Source organism: Trichomycterus rosablanca, chromosome 8, assembly GCF_030014385.1.
Source record: "Trichomycterus rosablanca isolate fTriRos1 chromosome 8, fTriRos1.hap1, whole genome shotgun sequence".
In the NCBI taxonomy this organism is placed as follows: domain Eukaryota; kingdom Metazoa; phylum Chordata; class Actinopteri; order Siluriformes; family Trichomycteridae; genus Trichomycterus; species Trichomycterus rosablanca.
The window spans coordinates 33725926-33749344 of NC_085995.1; the positions used below are offsets into that span (position 1 = coordinate 33725926).

At 41.0% G+C, this 23419-nt stretch overlaps 1 protein-coding gene across 1 annotated transcript; it reads left to right on the top strand.

The window, feature by feature from the left end:
- Positions 1–1018: 1018 nt before the first annotated feature.
- mmp15a (matrix metallopeptidase 15a) lies at positions 1019–19638 on the top strand. Its single transcript, XM_063000761.1, has 10 exons — positions 1019–1238; positions 6192–6340; positions 7239–7370; positions 10491–10795; positions 10976–11137; positions 11695–12029; positions 14052–14190; positions 15012–15159; positions 16327–16442; positions 18973–19638. The coding sequence occupies exons 1-10, from the start codon at positions 1134–1136 to the stop codon at positions 19428–19430; spliced, it is 2049 nt and encodes a 682-aa protein (XP_062856831.1). The 5' UTR covers positions 1019–1133; the 3' UTR covers positions 19431–19638.
- Positions 19639–23419: the final 3781 nt, after the last annotated feature.

Consider the following 23419-nt stretch of genomic DNA (forward strand, 5'->3'; position numbering starts at 1 on the left):
TCAGGATTTATCGGCCATTCCTAGTTCCAACTTCTCATTTCTGGTGACACCTCGAGACTTGAATTCAAATTCTGCATTTAAGAGTAACCAATCCACCTACTGCATGCTCTAAGAGGTTTGTTTGTTTGTTTATTAGTATTTTAACGTCATGTTTTACACTGGTTACATTCATGACAGGAACGGTAGTTACTCATTACACAAGGTTATATCAAACACAGTCATGGACAATTTTGTATCTCCAGTTCACCTCACTTGCATGTCTTTGGACTGTGGGGGGACACCGGGAGCACCCGGAGGAAACCCACACTGACACGGGGAGAACATGCAAACTCCACATAGAAAGGACCGCCCCACCTAGGACCTTCTTGCTGTGAGGTGACAGTTCTACCCACTAAGAGGTGGAAGGACACCAGAGTACCTGTAAGAAAGCTCATATTATACAGAGCTCAGTGAATTTGACTGCACTGAGAACATACCAAACATCTTAAAAACAGTAATGTGAGTGTCTTTAAGGATTAAATCCTGGTGCACAGGACCTGTGATCTGTAGTGTAGTGTCCTAATGTAATGCGATACGCTGTTCACCACACCGCCCACACTCTGCACAGTTTGGGCGTACAGTATGATTTATACAATCTGGCAACCCTGCAGCTTCATAAAACTTTTCTTTGCGAAACTCAGCCGGTACTGAGCAGCACAGGACATGGCGCTAGTTCACAGCTGACCTTTTTCTGCCATTTATTCGAAATAATAGCGGTTTAAAAACAAAAAGTTCGTTTAATTGTTATTATTAGATAAGACGCGAAGACATGTGGTGGTACTTTGAAGACGAGCAAAGAAGCTAATGCGTTACAAATAACAAGCTGTGATTTGTTAAAGACTGGAACTTCACTAAAGTTATATCCGAGTATTTTAAAAGACTACGAGCTCTAAACTGGATTTTACAGCTTTTTTGGAGTCCACGCTAAAGTGCAACAGTATTTTGTTTATAAATCTTGGAATTGGTCGGTACGTGTTGACGGACAGAGTTTGCTGGGGTTGCCAGTGCATGAGCGTTCACGCTTAGTGAAGACAACTTCAAACTGATCATCTTTGATAAGAGAATCGGCCGGCGGGATTCGAACCCGTGCAGAGATGATCTGTCAGGCTTTATTCACACCTGCTGCAGTTGTTTCTCTTGTTGTGTTGGCGCTGAATGGTGTTGGAATATTTGCAGAAGAGGACGAGTTCAATGTTGAGGTAGATCGTTCGTTATTTTCATTTTTACAGTGCCTTTAAATACCTGTTGACAGACCTTATGACAGTTCACCATAATGTAAAAAAGAGAGATAAAAGTTTCCAATACACATCTGATAACAATACAAGATCGTTTTAAAAATCTTTGAATATACCCCAGACCTCAATTTAGTTCTTCATAAAGAAAGAAAAGAAAGTATGAAGCTCCTGGCATGCTACCTAGGTCAGGTCTCTCCTCCAAACTAACCTAGAAGGGAACTCACTAGAGCGGCTACTGTAACACTGTTATTCTAAGCAAGATGCTGAAGTTATTGGCAATGACAACGTGATGTTCCTAGACCAACCATACTTATTGCTTCTTTTCCACTGCATGGTACCCTGTAGTATGATACTTTTTGAATCTGAGTCTATTTTCATTGCCAAGTAAAAAACAAGGCATAGAAAACAAAACATCACAGCACCCAAAATGGGGCAAGCCAAAAATTGTCCTGTTGTTGCTACTACTATTGTTTACAATTACTGTGTCATATTGGCTCTCTGTGTCTGGTGGAGAATGCTCTCACTGTCTCACCTTCAGCAAACTTCTACTTTCACGGGTACCCTTGTGTGACTGGAAACAGACAATACTGTACTGTATGCTGTATTAATAGTCCTGGATTTGGATGTATACCATACTGTACGATAGGGTACCATTGCAATGTTAGGGGCCTTAAGGTGCTCCCAAAAAGGGTGTTCATGGAGTTTCAAACAAAACGTCCTTACTAAAATAACTAGCAAATGTGTGATTGTGAATTTAAAGTTGTGTGAGTGAACAATAACTGTTCGTCTAAAGCTTAATGATTTAAAGTTCCATTTCAAATTAAGTGTTGGCAAGAGGGGTGAAAAGCACACTGCATCGGACACTGGAGATGATCTCTAAGGTGATATCATTCAACAGTGTAGGAGAGGAGGATTAAAGGAGGCCAGGAGGCAAGAATGCTTTACAATGATACTTAATTGCTAAGATGGCATGGAGGTATTTTTGAAGGTATTTTTGCTGTGCTCCTTAGTTCCAGTAAAAAAAGAATTTGATGTTAAACTGTATGTTTGCAATACCTTTTTCATGGATCTTTTTAATAAAGTAGCAGGTTTTGTCATAGAAGTGATAGGAAAGATCCTATATTTTTCTTTTTGGTATAAGTGACCAATTACCCAAGGTGCAATTACAAACCAAGATTAAACGCTCTGGTGGCGCAGTACTAAATTACACTATCCCACTATTGGGGGGTGGGGGTGGATTGGTTACCGAAACAGCTTAGCCATTGGGAGGTACACTTGTCAGTGTGCTCTCAGTGCCGATCCCAAAATAAATAGCAGGGTTGCATCAAGAAGGGCATCCGGTGTAGAAATTGGGCCACGGCTGATATGCGTACCAGATTTGTTGTGGCCATCCCTAAAATATAGGAAAAGCCAAAAAAAACCCATGATGTTTATTTGAAGTCTTTTGATTATATTTTGTTTCTACAATCATTTCACATCTATTGAAACTATATAAATCAGTCCTGTCCAGTTTATTTGACATCAGGGGCACTTTATGAAACTACTTCAATATAAATGGTAGAGACAAATCTCTGCTGGTAAAAACCTTCCCATAATTGGATGTTGTATATAATCATATTACCCAGCTCTTGTTTTGACAGTTGCTTATGGTTTTGAAATTATGTGTAGGTATTCAGTTGTTCAGAAACCTTAAGCCATGTAATATAACCTGTTGTTTTATGATGCTTTGTCCAGATTTGCAACCCAGTCTCTATCCAATCCTCTATCTAATCTCGGTATGAGTTAGACCACAGCTGTTTTTTCTTTTGTTCAAGCAGCCGTGCTCCAGAGCTTGGAAAAATATCTCCCCAGAGTCGAGTAACACAATCTGGATTTGATACTTTTGACTGTAAAGCATAAGCTATGCAAAACCCTAAACTTGCTGACTTTGTAAAATTCTTTGTTGTGGATTTGCTGTGTATCAGACAGGTTATTTCAGCACAGCTGCGGGACAGTTATAAATATTTTACTGATGTTTGTGTCTTTGCTGGGGCTCCTCTTTCTTATCTGTAAATTTTCAGCTCCAGCTGTGGAGGTCATGTTGTGAATTTAGGGGGTTTGAGGTTCACTGGGTTCAGCCTGGAAGGTGGGGCTCAGCTGGAATACAATTTTGGTCTCTGATGAACTGACTGTTAGAAAATTACATTTCCAATGACCAAATATTTAAACAGACACTTTTTTATTTAAACAGGGCTTTACCAAAAGATTGTTAATTAAAGATTGTTAACCAAAATTAATAATAGAAATATGATTTATAAATGAAAAAAATAAGCAATTTATTGGTGTTAGAAAAGTAACATGATGACGGTAGTATGTAATAAAAGCAGACTTAGGCAACAAAGAATGCAGTCTTTTAGCAATGCAATATCAATTTTACAGTGTTGAATTTCATAGTGTGTCAGGATGTAATTCATAATGCAATTACGCCAGTAGAAGCTGGATTCTCAGTGTAGCAACAAGGGGAGCTGCAACAGCTGTTTGTATTCTTCCACACTCATGAGTGTGTTTATCTCCAGTCTGTCATGGCTGAAGAGTTCAATGAAAATCTCTCTTTTTAACAGCTTTACAATGAATCAATGTACATTAGAATTATTAGAATAATATATATATATATATATATATATATATATATATATATATATATATATATATATATATATATATTAGGGCTGTCGAAGTTAACGCGATAATAACGCATTAACGCAATTTCAATTTAACGCGATTAAAAATAATAGTGCCGTTAACGCAAATTCTAGTTAATGTTGAGACTTGACTGGTAGAACTACAACGCTCGGTTACATTATGTTAACAAACCGCAAATGAAAAACGGTGGCAAGTCCGACATTAAAAAACATAATGTAACCGAGCGTTGTAGTGATGCACTTATAAAGAAATAAATACACGCTGTATTCACAAGTTGTCGGGAGCAGAACACTTTTATTAACTTATTCTGTTAAGGTACCAAATACCGGAAAGCTGAGTCAAGCACGTTAGTCCATGCACTATGGAAGCCCCAAAGGGTCAAAACACACTCACTTCGTGTAGAAACGGCCATCAAACCATTGTCACAATACAACCACAGAAAAGTCTGTTACAATAACTACGCCTTATCCCACCTAAAGCACCGCTGATCTACAATGTTTGCTGATGGAGAAATTCTAAACTACAATCTGACATTTACTGCCTAGTATGTGAGGGAATAAAACTCCCTTACAGTTTTCTCTTGTCCCAGCAGTTTTTAACATCAGTACATTTAGCATAAAATGTGTTCACCATTTTAATTGTAACATTTCACATAAAAATCCTTGTTTTCTATAACATTTACACAGATTTTTTTTAATGCGATTAATCGCGATTAACTATATGAAATTCTGAGATTAATCGCGATTAAAAATTTAAATCGTTTGACAGCCCTAATATATATATATATATATATATATATAATTTAATTAAAAATGTAGGATGACATTTACATACCGATCAGCCATAACATTAAAACCACCTCCTTGTTTCTACTCTCACTGTCCATTTTATCGGCTCCACTTACCATATAGAAGCACTTTGTAGTTCTACAATTACTGACTGTAGTCTATCTGTTTCTCTGCATACTTTGTTAGCCCCCTTTCTTGCTGTTCTTCAATGGTCAGGACTCTCCCAGGACCACCACAGAGCAGGTATTATTTGGGTGGTGGGTCATTCTCAGCACTGCAGTGACACTGACATGGTGGTGGTGTGTTAGTGTGTGTTGTGCTGGTATGAGTGGATCAGACACAGCAGCGCTGCTGGATTTTTTAAACACCTCACCGTCACTGCTGGACTGAAAATAGTCCACCAACCAAAAATATCCAGCCAACAGCTCCCCGTGGGCAGCGTCTTGTGACCACTGATGAAGATCTAGAAGATCAACTCAAACAGCAGCAATAGATGAGCGATCGTCTCTGACTTTACATCTACAAGGTGGACCAACTAGGTAGGAGTGTCTAACAGCGTGGACAGTGAGTGGACACAGTATTTAAAAACTCCAGGAGCACTGCTGTGTCTGATCCACTCATACCAGCACAACACACAATAACACACCACCACCATGTCACTGTAACTGCAGTGCTGAGAATGATCCACCACCCAAATAGTACCTACGTACGAGGGGGTCTTGACTATTGAAGAACAGGGTGAAAGCAGGCCAAAAAAGTATGTAGATAAACAGATGGACTACAGTCAGTAATTGTAGAACTACAAAGTGCTCCTATATGGTGTGTGGAGCTGATAAAATGGACAGTGAGTGTAGAAACAAGGAGGTGGATTTAATGTTATGGCTGATCAGTGTATACATTAACTCCCACTGGTTTTCTAAGTCTGCTTTACTAACATTTGAAACTTTTGAGTTTAGTATTTTCAGTTAATGTGACTTCATGTCTTTGGGCTGTGGGAGGAAACTGGAGCATCTGGCAGAAACCCACACAGACACAGGGAGACCATACAAATTCTACCTTATTGATGTGAGGTGACAGTGCTACCCACTGTGCCGCCCTACCAACTGGCCTGTAATAATGAAATTCTTTAAGGTCTTTTTGTGCTAGGGGTGTGCATTTGCACATTTTTATTGGCTGGGCAATTTGGCCATTGGGTCTCTCTCTGTGTTCACCCATGGGTTGCCACTTTTTTTCCTAAACTGAATGAAGATCATCAAGAGTGATTTAGTTTGCTAATCTTTTGATCCAGATATTCAAACAAACTTAGTCAACCAACAAGCTAGATGATGGCATGTTAAGACATGTAATTAGGGATTAATCTTTATTTGCAAAGTTAGTGTTGATGTGAGTGTTGATTTACCAAATGTAACAAGTTCCCTGTTCTTTATCTTTTTCTTTGCTGTTGAAGACATGGTTGAGAAGATATGGCTACCTGTCTCAGGCCAGCAAGCAGATGTCCACCATGCAGTCAGCAAAGATTATGTCCACTGCTATCAAAACCATGCAGCGCTTCTATGGTCTAGAGGTCACCGGACAGACGGACCCTGTCACTCTGAAGTATGTACCTTATTTTAACTGAACTCGGATCAGTTAATATCCAGCAGCCTTGTTTTTGCTTTAATGAATGTCTGAGGTAGGAGGCAGAGTTAAGACTAGATGCACATTACTTGCTGATACCTGCAACCACCTGGGATGAATTTACATTTACAGCATTTAGCAGACGCTTTTATCCAAAGTGACTTACAATTACGACTTAACACACTTGGAGCAATTGAGGGTTAGGGACCTTGCTGTCCAACACACTAGCAACCACCTGGGATGTGTTTACATGTACAACATTTAGCAGACACTTTCATCCAAAGCAACTTACAATTATGACTGAACACAGTTTAAACAATTGAGGGTTAGGGACCATGTTTAGGGGCCCAACAGTGGCAACTTGGCAGTGATGGGGCTTGAACCAGCAACCTTCTGATTACTAGTCCAGTACCTTAACCACTGAGATACCTCTGCCCTTATGCCATAGCAATCAGTAGTAACAACATAGCAACCACCTAAAATACTGAAGCAACCGCCTAGCAACATCTTACCAACCACCTAAAAGACATTTTAACAACCACCTGGAATACCATAGCAACTTTCTAGCAACCATTAATACAATAAGATAAAACACCTTAGCAACCATATTGCAAAACTAAGCAACAATTTAGCAAATTTTCTATATTTAACACGCTATTAGATTTAAGTTAGACTAGTGTTATTGTAGAAGAGTGCAATAAAAATGATAGTGCTGCATTAACCCTACATCAGAATGATCACTGATATTATACTGGCTTTAAGATGAATACACTGTATGAAATTTGTTGCTGGTAACCCTTAACAATTTTCTCTGTGGTATTTTGTTATTTTTGTAAACAGGAGAACCTCCTGACTTTTTTAACCCATGTGTTTTCAGAGCGATGAGGCGTCCTCGCTGTGGTGTATCTGATCTATTTGAGGTGACCAGTGACGAACACGCCAGACGGAAAAGATACGCTCTGCATTCCAAGACGAGCCGCAAGTGGAACAAAGTCAGGCTGACTTACAGGTTAAAAACAACAGATTGATTTCCGTAAAAGAGCACTGAACCATATTCTTTGATGGTTCTGTATCCTTGGAGCAGTATACTTACAGCTACAGCCCTGGATGTGTTCATACTGCTCACTGTGTTGCTGTGAGGCAGCTGTGGGTCTGGCATAGGCAGCAGCAGCTTAATGGGAGGTGACAAGTGATATTGCATAAAGTGTATCCGCACGAAGTGGGTTTGTGTCGTGTGTAACGGGAACAGCTGCACTGCACATTGAAAGCTGTTGCATTAAAGAGAGTCGCTGCTTCAGTGGTGGTGTGGAGAGAGAATGATTCATGTCCTGAAAATAATGTGTTTACAGAAGCACACAAACTAAAAGTTGTTTTTCATAGCAAAGAAAGCACTACAGAGACCCCAACACAAAAGGGAATAATTCTGTTGACCCGAGGTACATCTATATCTGGCCCGCCATTATATAGGATGCACACTGTTGATACTACAAGTCCCAGAATGCATTGCAGCAGTGAATATGCCAAGACCTGCAAGCCCAGCTGCACCTTTCCCTCCACTCTATTGCACATTCATCAGAGATCAGAAGTCAGTTATGCTCGTGTAACCTACCTAAATATAAATGTTGACCCTGTTTGGCCCTCATCATAGTAAAATTTTTTAATTTTGGCCCTCTCTGTGATTGAGTTTGAGCCCTCTGGCTAACACTAGGGATGTAACGATACACTCTACCCACAGTGCATTGCAATTCACGATACTGGTTTCACGATACACGATACAAAATGAAATTGAAGACAAATTATGACAAAGTTTCCTTTTATTCTCTTTAAAAAATAAAATATATTTTATTTATCTAAAGAATGAATGCCTTATTTTTTAAAGAGATTTTTTTTTTTTTTTGAGGTAGGTACAAACTATGCAAAACAATGCTGCACATTTCCCTTTTTGTGTAAAAAAAAAAACAAATGAAATAAATCCCACATTAAATAAATAAATGAACAATACAAATGAAGAAACCCCAACCCAGCTCCATCTACAGCGCAGAAGCCCTTGCCATACTTATGGCACTAAAATATGCGGAAGGAAAACAAAAACACAAAATCTTAATATGCACAGACTCACACTCATGCCTTAAAGCCCTGGAATCATGCACATCAGACCATCCTATAATCAACAATGTACAAAGGTCAATCAACATGCTAACAGAACTGGAGTATGACATAAAGCTATGCTGGGTACCAGGACACAGCGGAATAGAAGGGAGCGAAAAAGCAGATCAATTAGCTAGAGAAAAAACAAACCAAAATACGGCAAACATCAAAATCCCATCAACAGACAAACCACTAATACACTCCTACAGCAAGAAAAAATGGCAAGTTGAATGGAACGCTCAGACCACCAACAAACTCTGTGAAATACACCCAAACATCAATACCAAACCAAGAACTCACCAGGGACGACGCATAGACCAAACCATATACACAAGATGCAGAATTGGCCACATCAGGATAACCCACCAATACCTGGTAAAAGGAGAAAACCCACCAACATGTGAAACCTGCCAAACAGTTACAACTATAACACATTTTGATCGAATGCCCTAAATACACAAAGGAAAGACAACAAGTGCACATGCCTGAAACCATAAAAGAAATCATTACACAAGACAACACAAGAACAGTATTAACCTACCTCGCAACCATAAAAATGAAAATGAAAATATAAAATGGACCAAATGATAAAGACAAGATAAAAAAAAGACAGATATATAATACCCAGTTCCTGCCATTAAATGACACACGTGTTTAACATGGCGTAAAAATCCCAAATAAATAAATAAATAAAATACAAATGAAGAACGTATCCTCACATAAATACATTTGGCTGGAAAATTCCGAACCTGGCAACCCTGTAGTGTTGCCAACCAGGCGAGGTGAATAGCGCCAGTGCCTTCTGCTGTTTAAAATGAATATTGATTCATTATACATGTAAACCGATTTGAATCGATATAAATCGAATTTTAAATGTCTTGTGGTGCATCGTTACATCCCTATTTAACACAATTCAATGCATGGCTAATTTGTAACCTGCAACACATGGGAGTTTGACATGAACATTTTGCAGGAGAGAAGTGAAAGCTATAGAAAGCTTTATCATACGAGGGATCTTCAAAAAGTTTCTGAACTACATATAGAACTTATAGAACTTGTTTTTTAACTACTTATAGAACTACACTTCTCTTTGTCAACATTTAGATATACCATAGTGTTCATTGAGCAGGCAAGTAGGTCTTTTACAGTGAGTGTTGGTCACATGATCCAATCATGTAGACACATGACTATTGAATAAAGTGGCTTTATTCAAAGCCCACAAAGCAAGTTAAATCTTAGTCTCTTGAATGGTCTGTTATGTTCATTCAATTCATTGGTTCGTTCATTTATTTCTTCTTTATGATCCACTTCATCATGGTCAGGATAACAATGGGTCCTGCACCATTCAGAAACACAAGACAGGAATACCCCCTGATAGACACTCCAATACACCAAAAGACAATTCCGAACTGGGGGTTGCTCGGTGGGTAGCACTGGCGCCGCTCAGCAAGAAGGTCCTGAGTTTGATCCCCAGATGGGGCGGTATGGGCCCTTTCTGTGTGGACTTTGCATGTTCTCCCCGTGTCTGTGTGGGTTTCTTCCGGGAGCTCCGGTTTCTTCCCACAGCTCAAAGACGTACAAGTGAGGTGAATTGGAGATACAAAATTGTCCGTGACTGTGTTTGACATTAAACTTGTGAACTGATGAATCTTGTGTAACCAGTAACTACCATTACTGTCATGAATGTAACCAAAGTGTGTAAAATATGACGTTAAAATCCTAATAAATAAATAAATTCCTTAAAGACATTAACTGGAAGCGGCTATCAAACCCAGTTTGCCAGGCCCCATGTTTCTGTGTGTCACCCACTGTGCCAGCTGTGGCATTGTGTCTGGCCTTCTGCATTATGTAAAAATAATTAAAAATTAATGTATGCAAATTTAATCTAACCCAAAAGCATGTTTGAGGCCTGGCATTTGTTTTGTACATTTTGCACTGTAGCTCTGACACTAATATATAACATTATTTTTATTTCTCTCAGCATTCAGAACCACTCACCCCGCGTCGGCCAGCAGCAGTCGTACGAGGCCATTCGCAAAGCATTTAAAGTTTGGGAGAAGGTGATACCCCTGAGATTCGACGAGGTCCCTTACCATGAAATAAAGAATGGCAGTACTTGGCCAGATATTATCCTGCTGTTTGCCTCTGGATACCACGGAGACATGACACTGTTCGATGGCGAGGGAGGATCAGTGGCTCATGCTTTTTACCCTGGTCCTGCCATAGGAGGAGACACACATTTTGATATGGATGAACCCTGGACCCTCAACCAGCAGGAAGGAGCAGGTACCACCAGATCTGATTTTGGAACAATATAATAGACCATTTTCCAAATAAAGACCAAGCCTAAGTCTATTACTCCGGGCTGTAATTGATTTCTATTTCCATTTCCACATTTAAACAGGTTTAATTATAAGCACTCACTGCTCTATGTTTGTCTGTGTTTTTCATGCCCTGTGTCTCTAGGTATTGATCTGTTCTTGGTAGCAGTTCATGAGCTGGGGCACGCACTGGGTCTAGACCACTCCAATGACTCATTGGCCATCATGGCTCCTTTCTACCAGTGGATGGATACGGAGAACTTCTCTTTGAGCAAAGATGACATCAGAGCCATTCAGCAGCTCTACGGTGGGCACTTTTGTATTGTCTGTTTTGCTTAACCTTTTAATGATCTGCTCAACCATTTGGTTTGAGCTTACTTAATTTAAATACAGTTTATTTTTACCCAAGTATTTAGAATCTTGTTTGGGTCATATCTACTCCTTGGTTGACATGTGTTAAACTCAAAAATATTGGTAGATGGTTTTAAGAACACAGCATTTCTAACCTATAAGTCAACTTGAAGCTAGCAGCTGAAAAATCATCCATTAAAGTTTTTGTGCACTTTTGTGTTTTGTATGCCTGGATCAGCAAACTGAAAGTCTTTTCTAGTTTTCCATGCTTCTGCAGAATAAAACATTAATTTCCTTTAGTTATTGCGTATTAGTCTGTTTTCTCCATCGTGGGCGTACTAAATGGCCTGTGCTGCATCACTGAGCCAGAGCGCCTCCCTGGATTCCTGCCACAGCTGCTCACCAGTGGAAAAACAGTGATGCCAGTTAGTTTCAGTTACATTGTGTGTGGATTCATCAAAAACACAAGCTTGTTGCTTGCTTAATATGCACTATGTTGATGTGTGTGAACAGAATTCCTTCCTGAGGTTGTGACCACTGAGCATTCTCCTACCACAACAAAGCCGTACACTACAACTGAGCCCCAGACAACGCCCACCACTGCTCCTGGAATAACCACGACAACCACTAAGAGGGCCACCAGACCACCTGAAAGAGCCACCAGACCTCCTGTGAGAGCCACAAGACCCCCAGAGAGAGCCACCAGACCACCAGAGAGAGCTACTCAGCCCTGGGTTCCTCCAGCTGCACCACGGCCCACCCGCCGGTCAGACCAGGGCCCCCCGGACATCTGTGATGGGGATTTTAACACAATTGCATTGCTAAGGGGCGAGATGTTTGTTTTTAAGGTAATGCTACAGCTCTGCAGTACTTGCCCAGTGTTAAATATATGTTTTATGGCCAAAAATAATTTCATTCCAAGACCATCGGCAGTAATGTGGTGTTGCACCAATCGATCCCTTTTGGCAGACAAGACAATGGCAAATATTTAACAAAAAGTCATAGATTCACACAATTCATAAATCTTGTCATTGAATATATTACTCCAGAAACATACAGAGATAATTTATAAGACAGGTGAAGAAAGATAGGGGACCACATCACAAGGCCACTCACTCATGTTTTAATATATATTCAAATTACTGAAACCAAATTCAGCTGAAAACTGTGTGACCTGGCAACTGTACAGCTGTGACTGGTTTACACCTAGTTTTGAATGGTAGAAGAAATTAGGCTCAAATTCAGGCATTGCTACTTATTTTAACATCTTGAAGTTCAACTAAATATACACAGACCAGGCCTATGACCACATTATGACCACTGACAGGTGAAGTGAAAAACAAGATGTTAGCAGCAGATCCTTTAACTCCTGTAAGTTGTGAGGTGGGGCCTCCATGGATCGGACTTGTTTGTCCAGCACATCCCACAGATGTTCTATTGGATTGAGATCTGGGGAATTTGGAGGCCAAGTCAACACCTTAAACCCATTCCTGAACCATTTTTGCTTTGTGGGAGGGTGCATTATCCTTCTGAAAGAGGCCACAGCCATCAGGGAATACCGTTTCGACGGGTCAGGGCTGTTTTGGCAGCACAAAGGGGACCAACACAATATAAGGAAAGGTGGTCATAATGTTATTCCGAATCTGTGTATAATGAGCTTCACTCTGTGACCAGAAGTATTAAGTTCAGGGGTTTTAGTGACACCCCTCAGGTATATTAAATTAAATACCATAAAATCTTTCAACTTTTGGGACCAGAAGTATTAAGTTCAGGGGTTTTAGCCACACCCGCTTGCTATCAGGTGTAAGAAATTTAATTAAAGGCCTTAAAAGCTTTCAACTTTTAGGCAACAATTTGGCAAATATTTTTGGTTTTTTTTTCCTGTGCACAGTCCATAATGACGTGCTTTGACAAGCTTATTGTGGAGGAATTTCAATGGCCAGCACAAAGCCCTGATATTAACCCCACTGAACACCTTTAAAATACAGTGGAGAAATGGCTTTGAGCCAGACCTTGTCATTAGTCCAACATCAGTGCCTGACCTCACATTTGCTCTTTTGACTAAATGGATACAAATTCTCACAGGCACACAAAGAGTGGAGGTTGTTACAGCAGCAGTAAGGAGAGGGGGGTGTCAGTCTAAATCTCACATATGTTTGTCTTCATTTATATAAATACACAATGTCTGAAAGCCACTTTCCCCTTTGGAGTTATTTTGGAAGTCCGTAAAGACTAGAATTCATGTAAATATTTGTTTATCAAATTCACCCTGGTACAGCCGTGAATTGCGCTGCTCCACTGCTGCTGGTATTCAGGGTTCAAGTCCCCAGTGGTGCTGTTAGCCAGTCGGGTGTCTGCATACAGGCATGATTAGTTATGTCTAAGGGGTGGCCGAGGCCCCCTGATGAACTTGTGTCCTGTTTAGGGTGTGTTACTGCATTATGCCAAGTGAATTTGTGGAAACTGCAACCACTGCAACCCTGACCAGGATAAAGCTTTGATTAAAAAACTAAATGAAATCTTAAGTTCGAATCACAGGTGGTGCTATTTACTTAGTAGGTGCCTAAACAGGCAAAATTAATTGTGTGCGCCATTGGGTTGAATGGGTCATTGGTGAGATATTTGCAGAGTTCATGGCATGGCTGTTCATGCGTGTTACAACACTCCACCACTGGCAAATGAAAAGTTGTAGCCAGCAACTGCTCACAAGTTTATCCCTGTAATGCTGAATGACTTGTTGTAGTGCAAAACTAAAACCATAGTCTTCAAACGTCAAATGTCTATAATGCTTGTGGTAAATAAATGGTGTAAAATTTGTTTTGGGACAAACTAATGCTTTAACCATAAGTACATTTCTCTTTCTTTTTTAGGGCCGTTGGTTTTGGAGGGTGAGGAGAAACCGGGTTCTTGATAATTACCCCATGCCTATTTCTTTCTTCTGGGTGGGATTGCCTGAAGACATAGATGCTGCCTATGAACGTCACGATGGAAAATTCGTATTTTTTAAAGGTACGTATCTGCTCACAAATTTTGATAATGTGGTGAGGGCAGTGCTTTAAGACATTTTAGCCAGTAAAAATGTAGAAATGTAGCAAACAATGCACTTTTTTCAAAACATCTGATGTCCCTGCCATAGCACACAGGCCAAACTGAGTCAGTGGTAAAACACTTGAAGCGGAGAGGAAAGGGGAGGGGGGTTTTGGCAGAAGAACCAGATCGGGTCTGTGTTGCATCAGCCTGCACATTAGAAAAAGAGGAGTGAAAGGAAAGTGCTGTGTGTCGGGTCTCAGCTGCTGCACACTACAAATCACTCTCACTGTTAGAGCTTCAGCAGTCATGGCTCATTTGGGAGAAATTATTGGGCAATACTTGAAAAAAGAAGCACTTCATGCCACACAATAACACGTCTGTCATTTTAAAGACATTCAAAGATATAAAACCAAGCCCTGTTTGTTCCATCTTTTTGCTCCTCCTACCCTACTTGGCCTGTCGACTATCTTTCAGTTTGCAGATGTGAGTTATAACCAGGGAAATCATTTTCAAAAACAGAAGACTTCATAATTAGTTCTGTTAGAGGTAAAGTGGAAAAGCTGGAGTTGAATTTTTAAAACAATGTCAATAAAAAGAGCCTGTTGCACTGATGTGGTGCAGCAGTCTCATGCAATGACCCACTATGCCAGAGACCTTGTACTCAGGAGCTTAAACTTTGCATGAAAGTGGGCTAGCGTTTTTTTTGAGCTGCCATGCATCTGCTTTTTTTATAGGTCTCCTTATCCAGATATAATTCTTATACTCAGGACATATTAACAGGGGTATTTCTCACCCTACAGGCAGTAAGTACTGGCTCTTCAGAGAGGCTGATGTGCTACCGGGATATCCTCAGGATCTGTATCACTATGGTCATGGCATGCCCGATAAAATAGACACAGCTGTATGGTGGGAGCCATCTGGTTACACCTACTTCTTCAGAGGAGACAGGTAATATATATAATATATATATATATATATATATATATATTGGTGGTGAGTTCACAGTATTTTTTCCCCATAAGAATGTTTGGGAAACCTGTTAATGTGTTCCACGGTCCCATGGAACTGCATATATTTTAGGCTAATGTAAAATAATGGGGTTGTTTTTGACACTTACACACTGAAAATAACACAAGTATAATATAAAAACACTGAAATACAAAAAAAACCCAGTTAATCAATATAAAAATACAATAAAACCTGCACTTTACCTTTACTTCTTTATTGTTTCCTACTGCTTCTTAATCATGGAGATGCCTGATCTTGGAATACCATATTCCCTTTAGTAAAGGGCATTCAAGGTGACCAGATGGCGCAGCGGGATATTCCACACTCCTCATTTCGAAACTCGGAGTTGCCACCGGTCGGCTGGGTGCCATCTTGTGGGCATGAGTGGCAGTGCCTGCAGCAGACACTAATTTGCTACTGTGTCTGCAAGGGCAGGATGACCAGAGTATGTGGGTGCAAGGATCCTGATTAGCAGATAGAGGTGCCTGTGCAGAGTGCATTGGTGAAAAAGGGATCTGCTAAGGACTGCGCAAGGGTCGGAGGGGGCATGAGCAGAAAATATATCTTCCTCGAATGCAGTCGGGGATTCCTAGCAGCAGAAGACAAATTAAGTACGCTAAATGGGAGACAATGCATAAATAAAATAGAAAAAAAAGTAAAGGCTCATTCACATGAGAAGTGACAAAACTGCTTCTCAAAACTGTGTCGTCATTTCCTATTAACATGACTTATTGTGCTAAAATAACAAGCAACGGATTTCATTAGTGGAGAGAACTTATGAGCAGTAATAATTAAGAGAGGTTTAGTGTTTCTATGTCGTTCTTTTAATACATTGTCACATCAAGCTTTTTTAACGGAAAAGCTGAAAAAGGGAAAAATGTATAAAAAATGGATAAATAGCAAATAAAAAGTCATGATTCATCTTCTAGCAGGTTAATTTGGTTTAACATTTCAAATGATTTATTTTGTGCAGCGTTTTTCCTTTTTGTTCTTACATAAATAGTATTGGTGAAATGTTCCATCTCAGCTTATTATTTTTACTGCTCTACATTTACTCATTTATTATCATGGGTCTTATAAAAACCCTTGCTTGCTTCTCTCCTGCAGGTACTGGCGTTTCAGTGAGGAAAATCGAGCCGTGGACAAAGACTACCCTCGACCTATCAGCGTGTGGGGTTCTATCCCCAGCTCTCCTAAAGGGGCCTTCCTCAGCGATGACGGAGGTGAGTTAGGGCCTCAGAGTAGCTGCCCAGGAAAATGCTCCTCATTAGAGTACTGGTGACCAACTGATGTAGAACTGTTAGAGGGAAAATCTGACTTCACTGCTGAAAAACTGTTGCAGTGATTTCCAAAAGCTCCATTTCTGGGTCTGGATTACTTCACGCTTCACTTCACACTGTTGGGCATCGTCAGTTTTGTTAAAGTTACAGATACAGATGTACAGTTAAGTGAAAAAAGCAAAAGTAGCTCAGCAGTTAAGGTACTGGACTAGTAATCAGAATGTTCTGCTAAGTTGCCACTGTTGGGCCACGAGTAAGGCTCTTAATCCTCTATTGTTTGCTTTGTATTATGTCACATGTTGCTTTGGATAAAAGCGGCTGCTAAATGATGCTGCTAAATCTATCACTGGGCCTCGGCTCAACACCCCCCCCCCAGACATACCCAACCGTTTCGTTATGTAGAAATCCTATAGCACCGCTGGGGATCCAAGCAAACGCTGGGAATCCAGGCTAACGCTGGGAATCCAGGCTAGTGCAATTTACGACTGCACCACCCAAGCACCTACATCTTTATAATATTAAGGATTCAATTTCATTCTGAAGAAGTTAATCCTATGCTAGCAATCTATCAACGTAACCTAGGTTAAGATAAATGGTTATCATCAGTGTTCTCCCCAGCCAGAAAGGGGTGGGATTGCAGAAGTGGAACTGCAATAGGGAATTGGAAATGAGTAAAGAAGTAAAAAAGGAAACATCATTTACAAGGAACAAGCAAAAAATTTTCTATTTTCTGCACATTTAATGCGTCATCTGTATTTCAAAATGTACTATACTGGGAAAATTATAAATGTGGCATCACACTTGTAAATGCCACATTCCAATTTTTATATTCTAGTAACCTAACCTAAAACGGCCGATCCCAAGCCCAGATTTAAAAAAGTAGGGTTGCATCAGGAAGGGAATCTGACATAAAAAAAAAAAACAAGTGCCAGGTCTGGTATGCTGTGCAGATCCGCAGTGGCGATCCCTAGACATTGGACCAGCAGAAAGAAAGAAAAAGAACAGTTGGCTTGCTATTTATGGCCGATTAACCCATGTAGAGTTTAATAACCAGTAATGCCTAGTTCACACTGCACAATTTTACCCTGATTTTCACCCGCTGACAGGTAGCCAATATATGCGCCAGCTCGGAGGCAAATCGCTCAGGGCTCGAAAATCAGATCACTGTCTGTTTAACGACTCGATCCGAGCGGCTCGCCGATCACAAGACTCAAGGAAATTATCTAGGGTGCTGAATTATCTGGACCTGTTGCTGAATTCTTCAGTGTGAAAAGTGTTGCAATCAGGTTGTTATTGACAGTGAGAGTGGTGTCGAACTACAGCCAATGAGAACGGGGGAGGAGCTGTAAAAGCAAAATAGTTTCTATTAGACTATATCAGCACACACACACACTTTACAGTATTTGTCTCCTTATCGTCCATGCCAAACCAAAAATACCAAGAACAGATTATCCCTGCTTGCCACGATTCACACAGATTCTTTTCCTCTTCCTTCTTGTCTTTTTGCTACATATCAACACACAAACAACTTGGATTGCTCAATTCCTGCTGACAACCATTTTTGGAAGGAAAAACACATCTCACACATGGTGTCATTATCCCCCCGTCACTTCTCGCTTGTATTTTTGTGACAAAACATAGTTTGGAAGACCAGACAGACTCGTCTGCGATTCCTCCTGGTGATAGATTGTCTAGTGTGTGACCCACTATTGCCGATTAGTCGTGTAGTGTTGAGAAACCACGACTTGAAAGACTCCTGATTACAAGTCAAGTCAAATTTATTTATATAGCGCTTTTTACAATGAACATTGTCTCAAAGCAACTTTATAGAATCCAGGACCAACAGACCAAAAACCCCTGTTGAGCAAGCCGAGGGCAACAGTGACAGGGAAAAAGTCCCTTAAAATTATAGAAAGAAACCTTGAGAGGAACCAGACTCTGCAGGGACCCATCCCATCTAGTAGGAGCAGCATTGTTGGCACGGCAGTCTGACTTGCAGTCTTTAACCTCGAGAGGGTAAACAGGTTTCCGTTAGAACCACCTCGGGGTAAAACAACAGAAGATGTAGTTACAATGTAAAATCGTTAACAGTAGAATGTCAGTTTTACAGAGAGTAGCTTTAGACTCTGGCACCCCTAATTATTACAGCATAACTAAAAGGGAGAGCAAGCAGGTAACAAGGTCATGAACCCCCAAGCTCTGTGCCTTTGTCTATATTTGGGGTGGGCAGCTCCGGTCCCAGAGGCAAGAAGCCAGATGCAGCCAGAAGCCAACACGCAGCGCCAGTTAATCTGACTAACATGAGATCTTGTGTAGTTGTGTAGTGTGAACTTAGCATAACCCGTCATCTGTCACTCCTGAGAAGTGCTCGTATGCCTTGCAGGTTAAAAACCTTTTTAGTTTAAGACAAAATTTTGCTTGTAATTTCCACTGCTCGTCTGGTTAAATTACGGTCCATGTGTTTCCTACCCAGCATACACCTACTTCTACAAAGGTGTCAAATACTGGCGCTTCGACAACAAGCGGATGAAGGTGGACCAAGGATACCCGAGATCCATTCTGAACGATTTCATGGGATGCCGCGTCCACTTCGATCCCAGCACAGATCCGGATGTGAAGCCAGACCATCGGGAGCCAGAGACGAAAGAGCGGGACAAAGACAACGACAACAACTACACAGACGACAGCGACGATACCGACGGCGACCGCGACAACGTTGATTTAAGCGACGGCGAAGACGACAAGGTGGAAGTGGTGTTAGAAGGCAAAGACTCTAACGACCGTGTGACGACCCTCGTCTTGGTGACGGTGCCTCTGGTCCTGGTGCTGTGCATTCTTGGAGCCATTTTCATTATCATCAAAACTCTGCAGAACAAAGAGACTCCTAAAGTGCTGGTTCACTGTAGACGATCCCTGCAGCAGTGGGTGTGATGGGTACATGCAAACACACACACATAAGGACCCTAACACACCTCACGCTGGTCAGTGTATCTCAGCATCATCTTCTCAGTGAGACTTTTTTTTTTAGCCTTCACACAATTGTGGTGCTCTGCCCGGTTAAGACTGTTCTGAACAGAATTTGCACTTTCATGTCGATTTTATAATGATTGTTTCATTTGTTCTGTGGTCGCTTTATGTCGTGGTTCTTTTCTGTGTTTTTGTGCGTATGAGGCAGATTCTCTGCTTCCTTAATGAGTCCAAACTTCTCAACTGTGGGAAACACAAGCGCTCTGGTCAGCAATTTTCTCTGTGCTCTTGGTTAAGGAATTTTCTTCTGCCAGAGTTCTCGTTTTACTAAGTGGTCTACAACCAATCACTATACAACATCCTGAATGAATGTCCAAAACACAACTAAGAAAGACAATTGCTACATATGCCCAATACGTTTAAAAAATCCTCACCCAAGATAATACAGAAATAATCCTTAAACTCCTCAATAATACAAGACTAAAAACATACACCGATCAGCCATAACATTAAAACCACCTCCTTGTTTCACTCCTACCTAGTCGGTCCACTTTGTAGATGTAAAGTCAGAGACGATCGCTCATCTATTGCTGCTGTTTGAATTGTCAACTTCTTGACCTTCATCAGTGGTCACAGGACGCTGCCCACAGGGCGCTGTTGGCTGGATATATTTGGTTGGTGGACTATTCTCATTCCAGCAGTGACAGTGAGGTGTTTAAAAACTCCAGCAGCACTGCTGTGTCTCATACCAGCACAACACACACTAACACACCACCACCATGTCAGTGTCACTGCAGTGCTGAGAATGATCCACCACCCAAATAATACCTACTCTGTAGTGGTCCTGGGAGAGTCCTGACCATTGAAGAACAACATGAAATGGAGCTAACAAAGCATGCAGAGAAACAGATTGATTACAGTCAGTAACTGTAGAACTACAAAGTGCTTCTACATGGTAAGTGGAGCTGATAAAATGGACAATGTGTGTAGAAATAAGGAGGTGGTTTTAATGTTATGGCTGATCGGTGTATATAATACAAGACCAAGAAAATTAGCATAAAACACTGATTCCTGCCGTGAATATCACAAATGTGATAACATGGCATAATAAAAACAAAGTGCTCTGCACACATCACTACCATCTTGTTTCCAGTATCCTTCCGTATCAAACTTAAGTACAAACGGTCACTCAGGTGGTGCAGCGGTAAAATATGCTACCGCACCAGATCTGAGATTTAGAATACATTGTATAGAATCTCAGCTCCGCCATCCGGCTGAGCTGGGCGGCTATATAAACAACGTTTGGCTGTCGTTTATCCAGGTAGAGAGCCGGATAGGGACCTCATACAATTATGACCTCTGCTGGCTGATTGATGGCGTCTGCACAGAGTCGAGGAATAATGCTGATCAGGGTGTGGCTCTTCGTGCACAAGTCTGATTGGCATGAGAACTCGCCTCATGCAGGTACAAAGATGCAGTCGGGCACTGCCCATGTGTTGGAGGGGGCGTGTGTCAGTTTGCTCTCCTCAATCAGGGGCGGGGGTCAGCACCAGTAGAGAGGAAGCATAACGCAATCAGGCAATAACGCAATATTTACTATATGACATAAGTATTTGGACACCCCTTCTAATATATAGGGGAACTTATATGCTTTCAATTTTGGAGCAACAGTTTAGGGAAGGCCCATTCATGTGCCAACATGACTGTGCCCCTGTGCACAAAGGAGGAACAGGGAGAACATGCAAACTCAACACAGAAACGACCCTAGCCGTCTTGCCAGGGAATCGAACCTGGTCCTTCTTACTGTGTGGTAACAGCACTACCCACTGCACCATCGTAATTGAACTTTATAAAGTCAATACTTTTGACATCTTTATAGCGCAATAAAATGTAATGGGTTATGACCGAGTAGGGAGCATGTTCTTAATCACTATTGTGTCATTTTCAACTGGTTTAGACAGGATGCTGAAAACCTAGTAGGCACACAGAACTCAGGCTTTTTTTTCAGGCTGCAGTGCCTCAAGCACACACACAGACACACACAGCACAGAAAATAATAGGAAATTGTACAGTGGTGAAGCTAAAACTGAAAATCCAGTTGTTTGTTTGTTTATTAGGATTATAACATCATGTTTTACACGTTGGTTACATTCATGACAGGAACGGTAGTTACTCATTACACAAGATTCATCAGTTCACAAGGTTATGTCATGGACAACACAGTCATGGACAACACAGTCATGGACAATTTTGTATCTCCAATTCACCTCACTTGCATGTCTTTGGACTGTGGGAGGAAACCGGAGCATCCGGAGGAAACCCACGCGGACACGGGGAGAACATGCAAACTCCACACAGAAAGGACCCGGACCGCCCCACCTGGGGATCGAACCCAGGACCTTCTTGCTGTGAGGCGACAGTGCTACCCACTTTCCACTAGCCACTGTTCTACCCCTGAAAAACCAGCAAAATGTGGTTCGAATGTAGGTGTGATCAGGTCTCCAGTACTAGACATCTACAACTAGTGTTTTGCTTGTTAAAAGTCCAGTCAGCTTGTGGGTATAAGAGTTGGCATCTGTCGGAAAACTAGAAGGAGAAGACAAAAGCTGGAATTTGTCCGGATATGGGATATATTGCAGAACTTTAATTTGTGCAATATTCCTGCCTTGCACCCAGTGTCTGGCTTAAAGTAGATCCTCTGCAACCCTGACCAGGATAAGGCAGTGAGAAAAATTACAATTTATATTAATGATTATTCAACTTCTTACAAACATTTCCTTTAATTCATTTCTCAGTGCAGGGAAACACTGATACAATCATCTGTAGCAATAACCCATATCATACAGATGTGATAGATAAGGCTCACAAATATTAGACTCTTCCTAAAAGTGGACTCAGTAAAAGCGTTTAGGGGAGGACAGAGTTAAAGTGTTTAATAAATGTCACTGGACATACTTTCAGGCTTTACTGTCTGTGCCGATGGCGCCGGACCTGGCTTGCATTACACAGATGTTGCTGATTTTAGAATTTGGAGGGCAAGAGAGGTAAAGAATGAGAGAGAGAGAAAGTGAGTTGGGATGGGGGAAGGGGGCTTCTTAGCAGGCCAGCATTTCCTTCCAGCGAGTTCCATTAAGTATGCCAAAAAAGAGGATGGGGGGAGCTGAAGCTCCGGCGCTCCTATTGTCACCATGACCTACATTACACTAACTATCCACTCTTGTTTATGAAACACTTACTGTTTTTGGTTCGAGCTACTCGCCATTTGTCCCTGGAGTTTTTGTGTTTAGTGATACGACTCATAGTTACAGCTTGTGTTTGGAATATGGCAAATGTCTGACGTCCATAGACTTTTAACACCACGTTTCAGCAGAGAAAAATAAATCCTATCCCAATTTGCCTTTGTCTCTCACCATGTGCCTTGAACCATAGCGCTAAAGTACCTCTGACCTCAAAAGCATGGTTTTAAACAGTCAGCTTTAATTATGTGAATTGGTATTTGTTTGTATTGGTCAAATTTGTTCAAGTTCCAATAGTGCAAGTCCATTTTGTCCATTCAAAAAGAGACTTACCAAGTACTTTAAGGAGTGTGATGTATCAACAGACAGAATGATGTCAGTGTTTGGTCAGGGTTCTACTTGACAGATGCTTGTGTACTTCAGTCTGCATGTATCTGGACTGTTGAAAGTGATATCCAATAGGGGCAGAACAGTGCTGAAAAGATGTGGTCAGTGTCCCAGCTACCAATAGTCACCACCACGTGGAGTGAACCTAAGTAGAAGGTATTTTGCAGTTTAGGATGTAGCACCTGGACCTGATATTTAGGGACATTTATTTGTCCGTGCAGTGACATGGCCAACAAAAAAATACAGCTAATTGAGTCCTAATGTAACAGTTCTATGAAATTATGATGTTTTTATTATTTTATATAGCACTTCATTGCATGTGTACATGGT

What these genes read in the sequence shown, in the direction of transcription:
- mmp15a (XM_063000761.1), top strand. Translation starts at nt 1,134, where the DNA reads ATGATCTGTCAGGCTTTATTCACACCTGCTGCAGTTGTTTCTCTTGTT. An exon ending in AGCCATTCAGCAGCTCTACG is followed by an intron (nt 11,138 to 11,694) that starts GTGGGCACTTTT and finishes GTGTGTGAACAG; the next exon opens with AATTCCTTCCTGAGGTTGTG. An exon ending in GCGAGATGTTTGTTTTTAAG is followed by an intron (nt 12,030 to 14,051) that starts GTAATGCTACAG and finishes TTTCTTTTTTAG; the next exon opens with GGCCGTTGGTTTTGGAGGGT.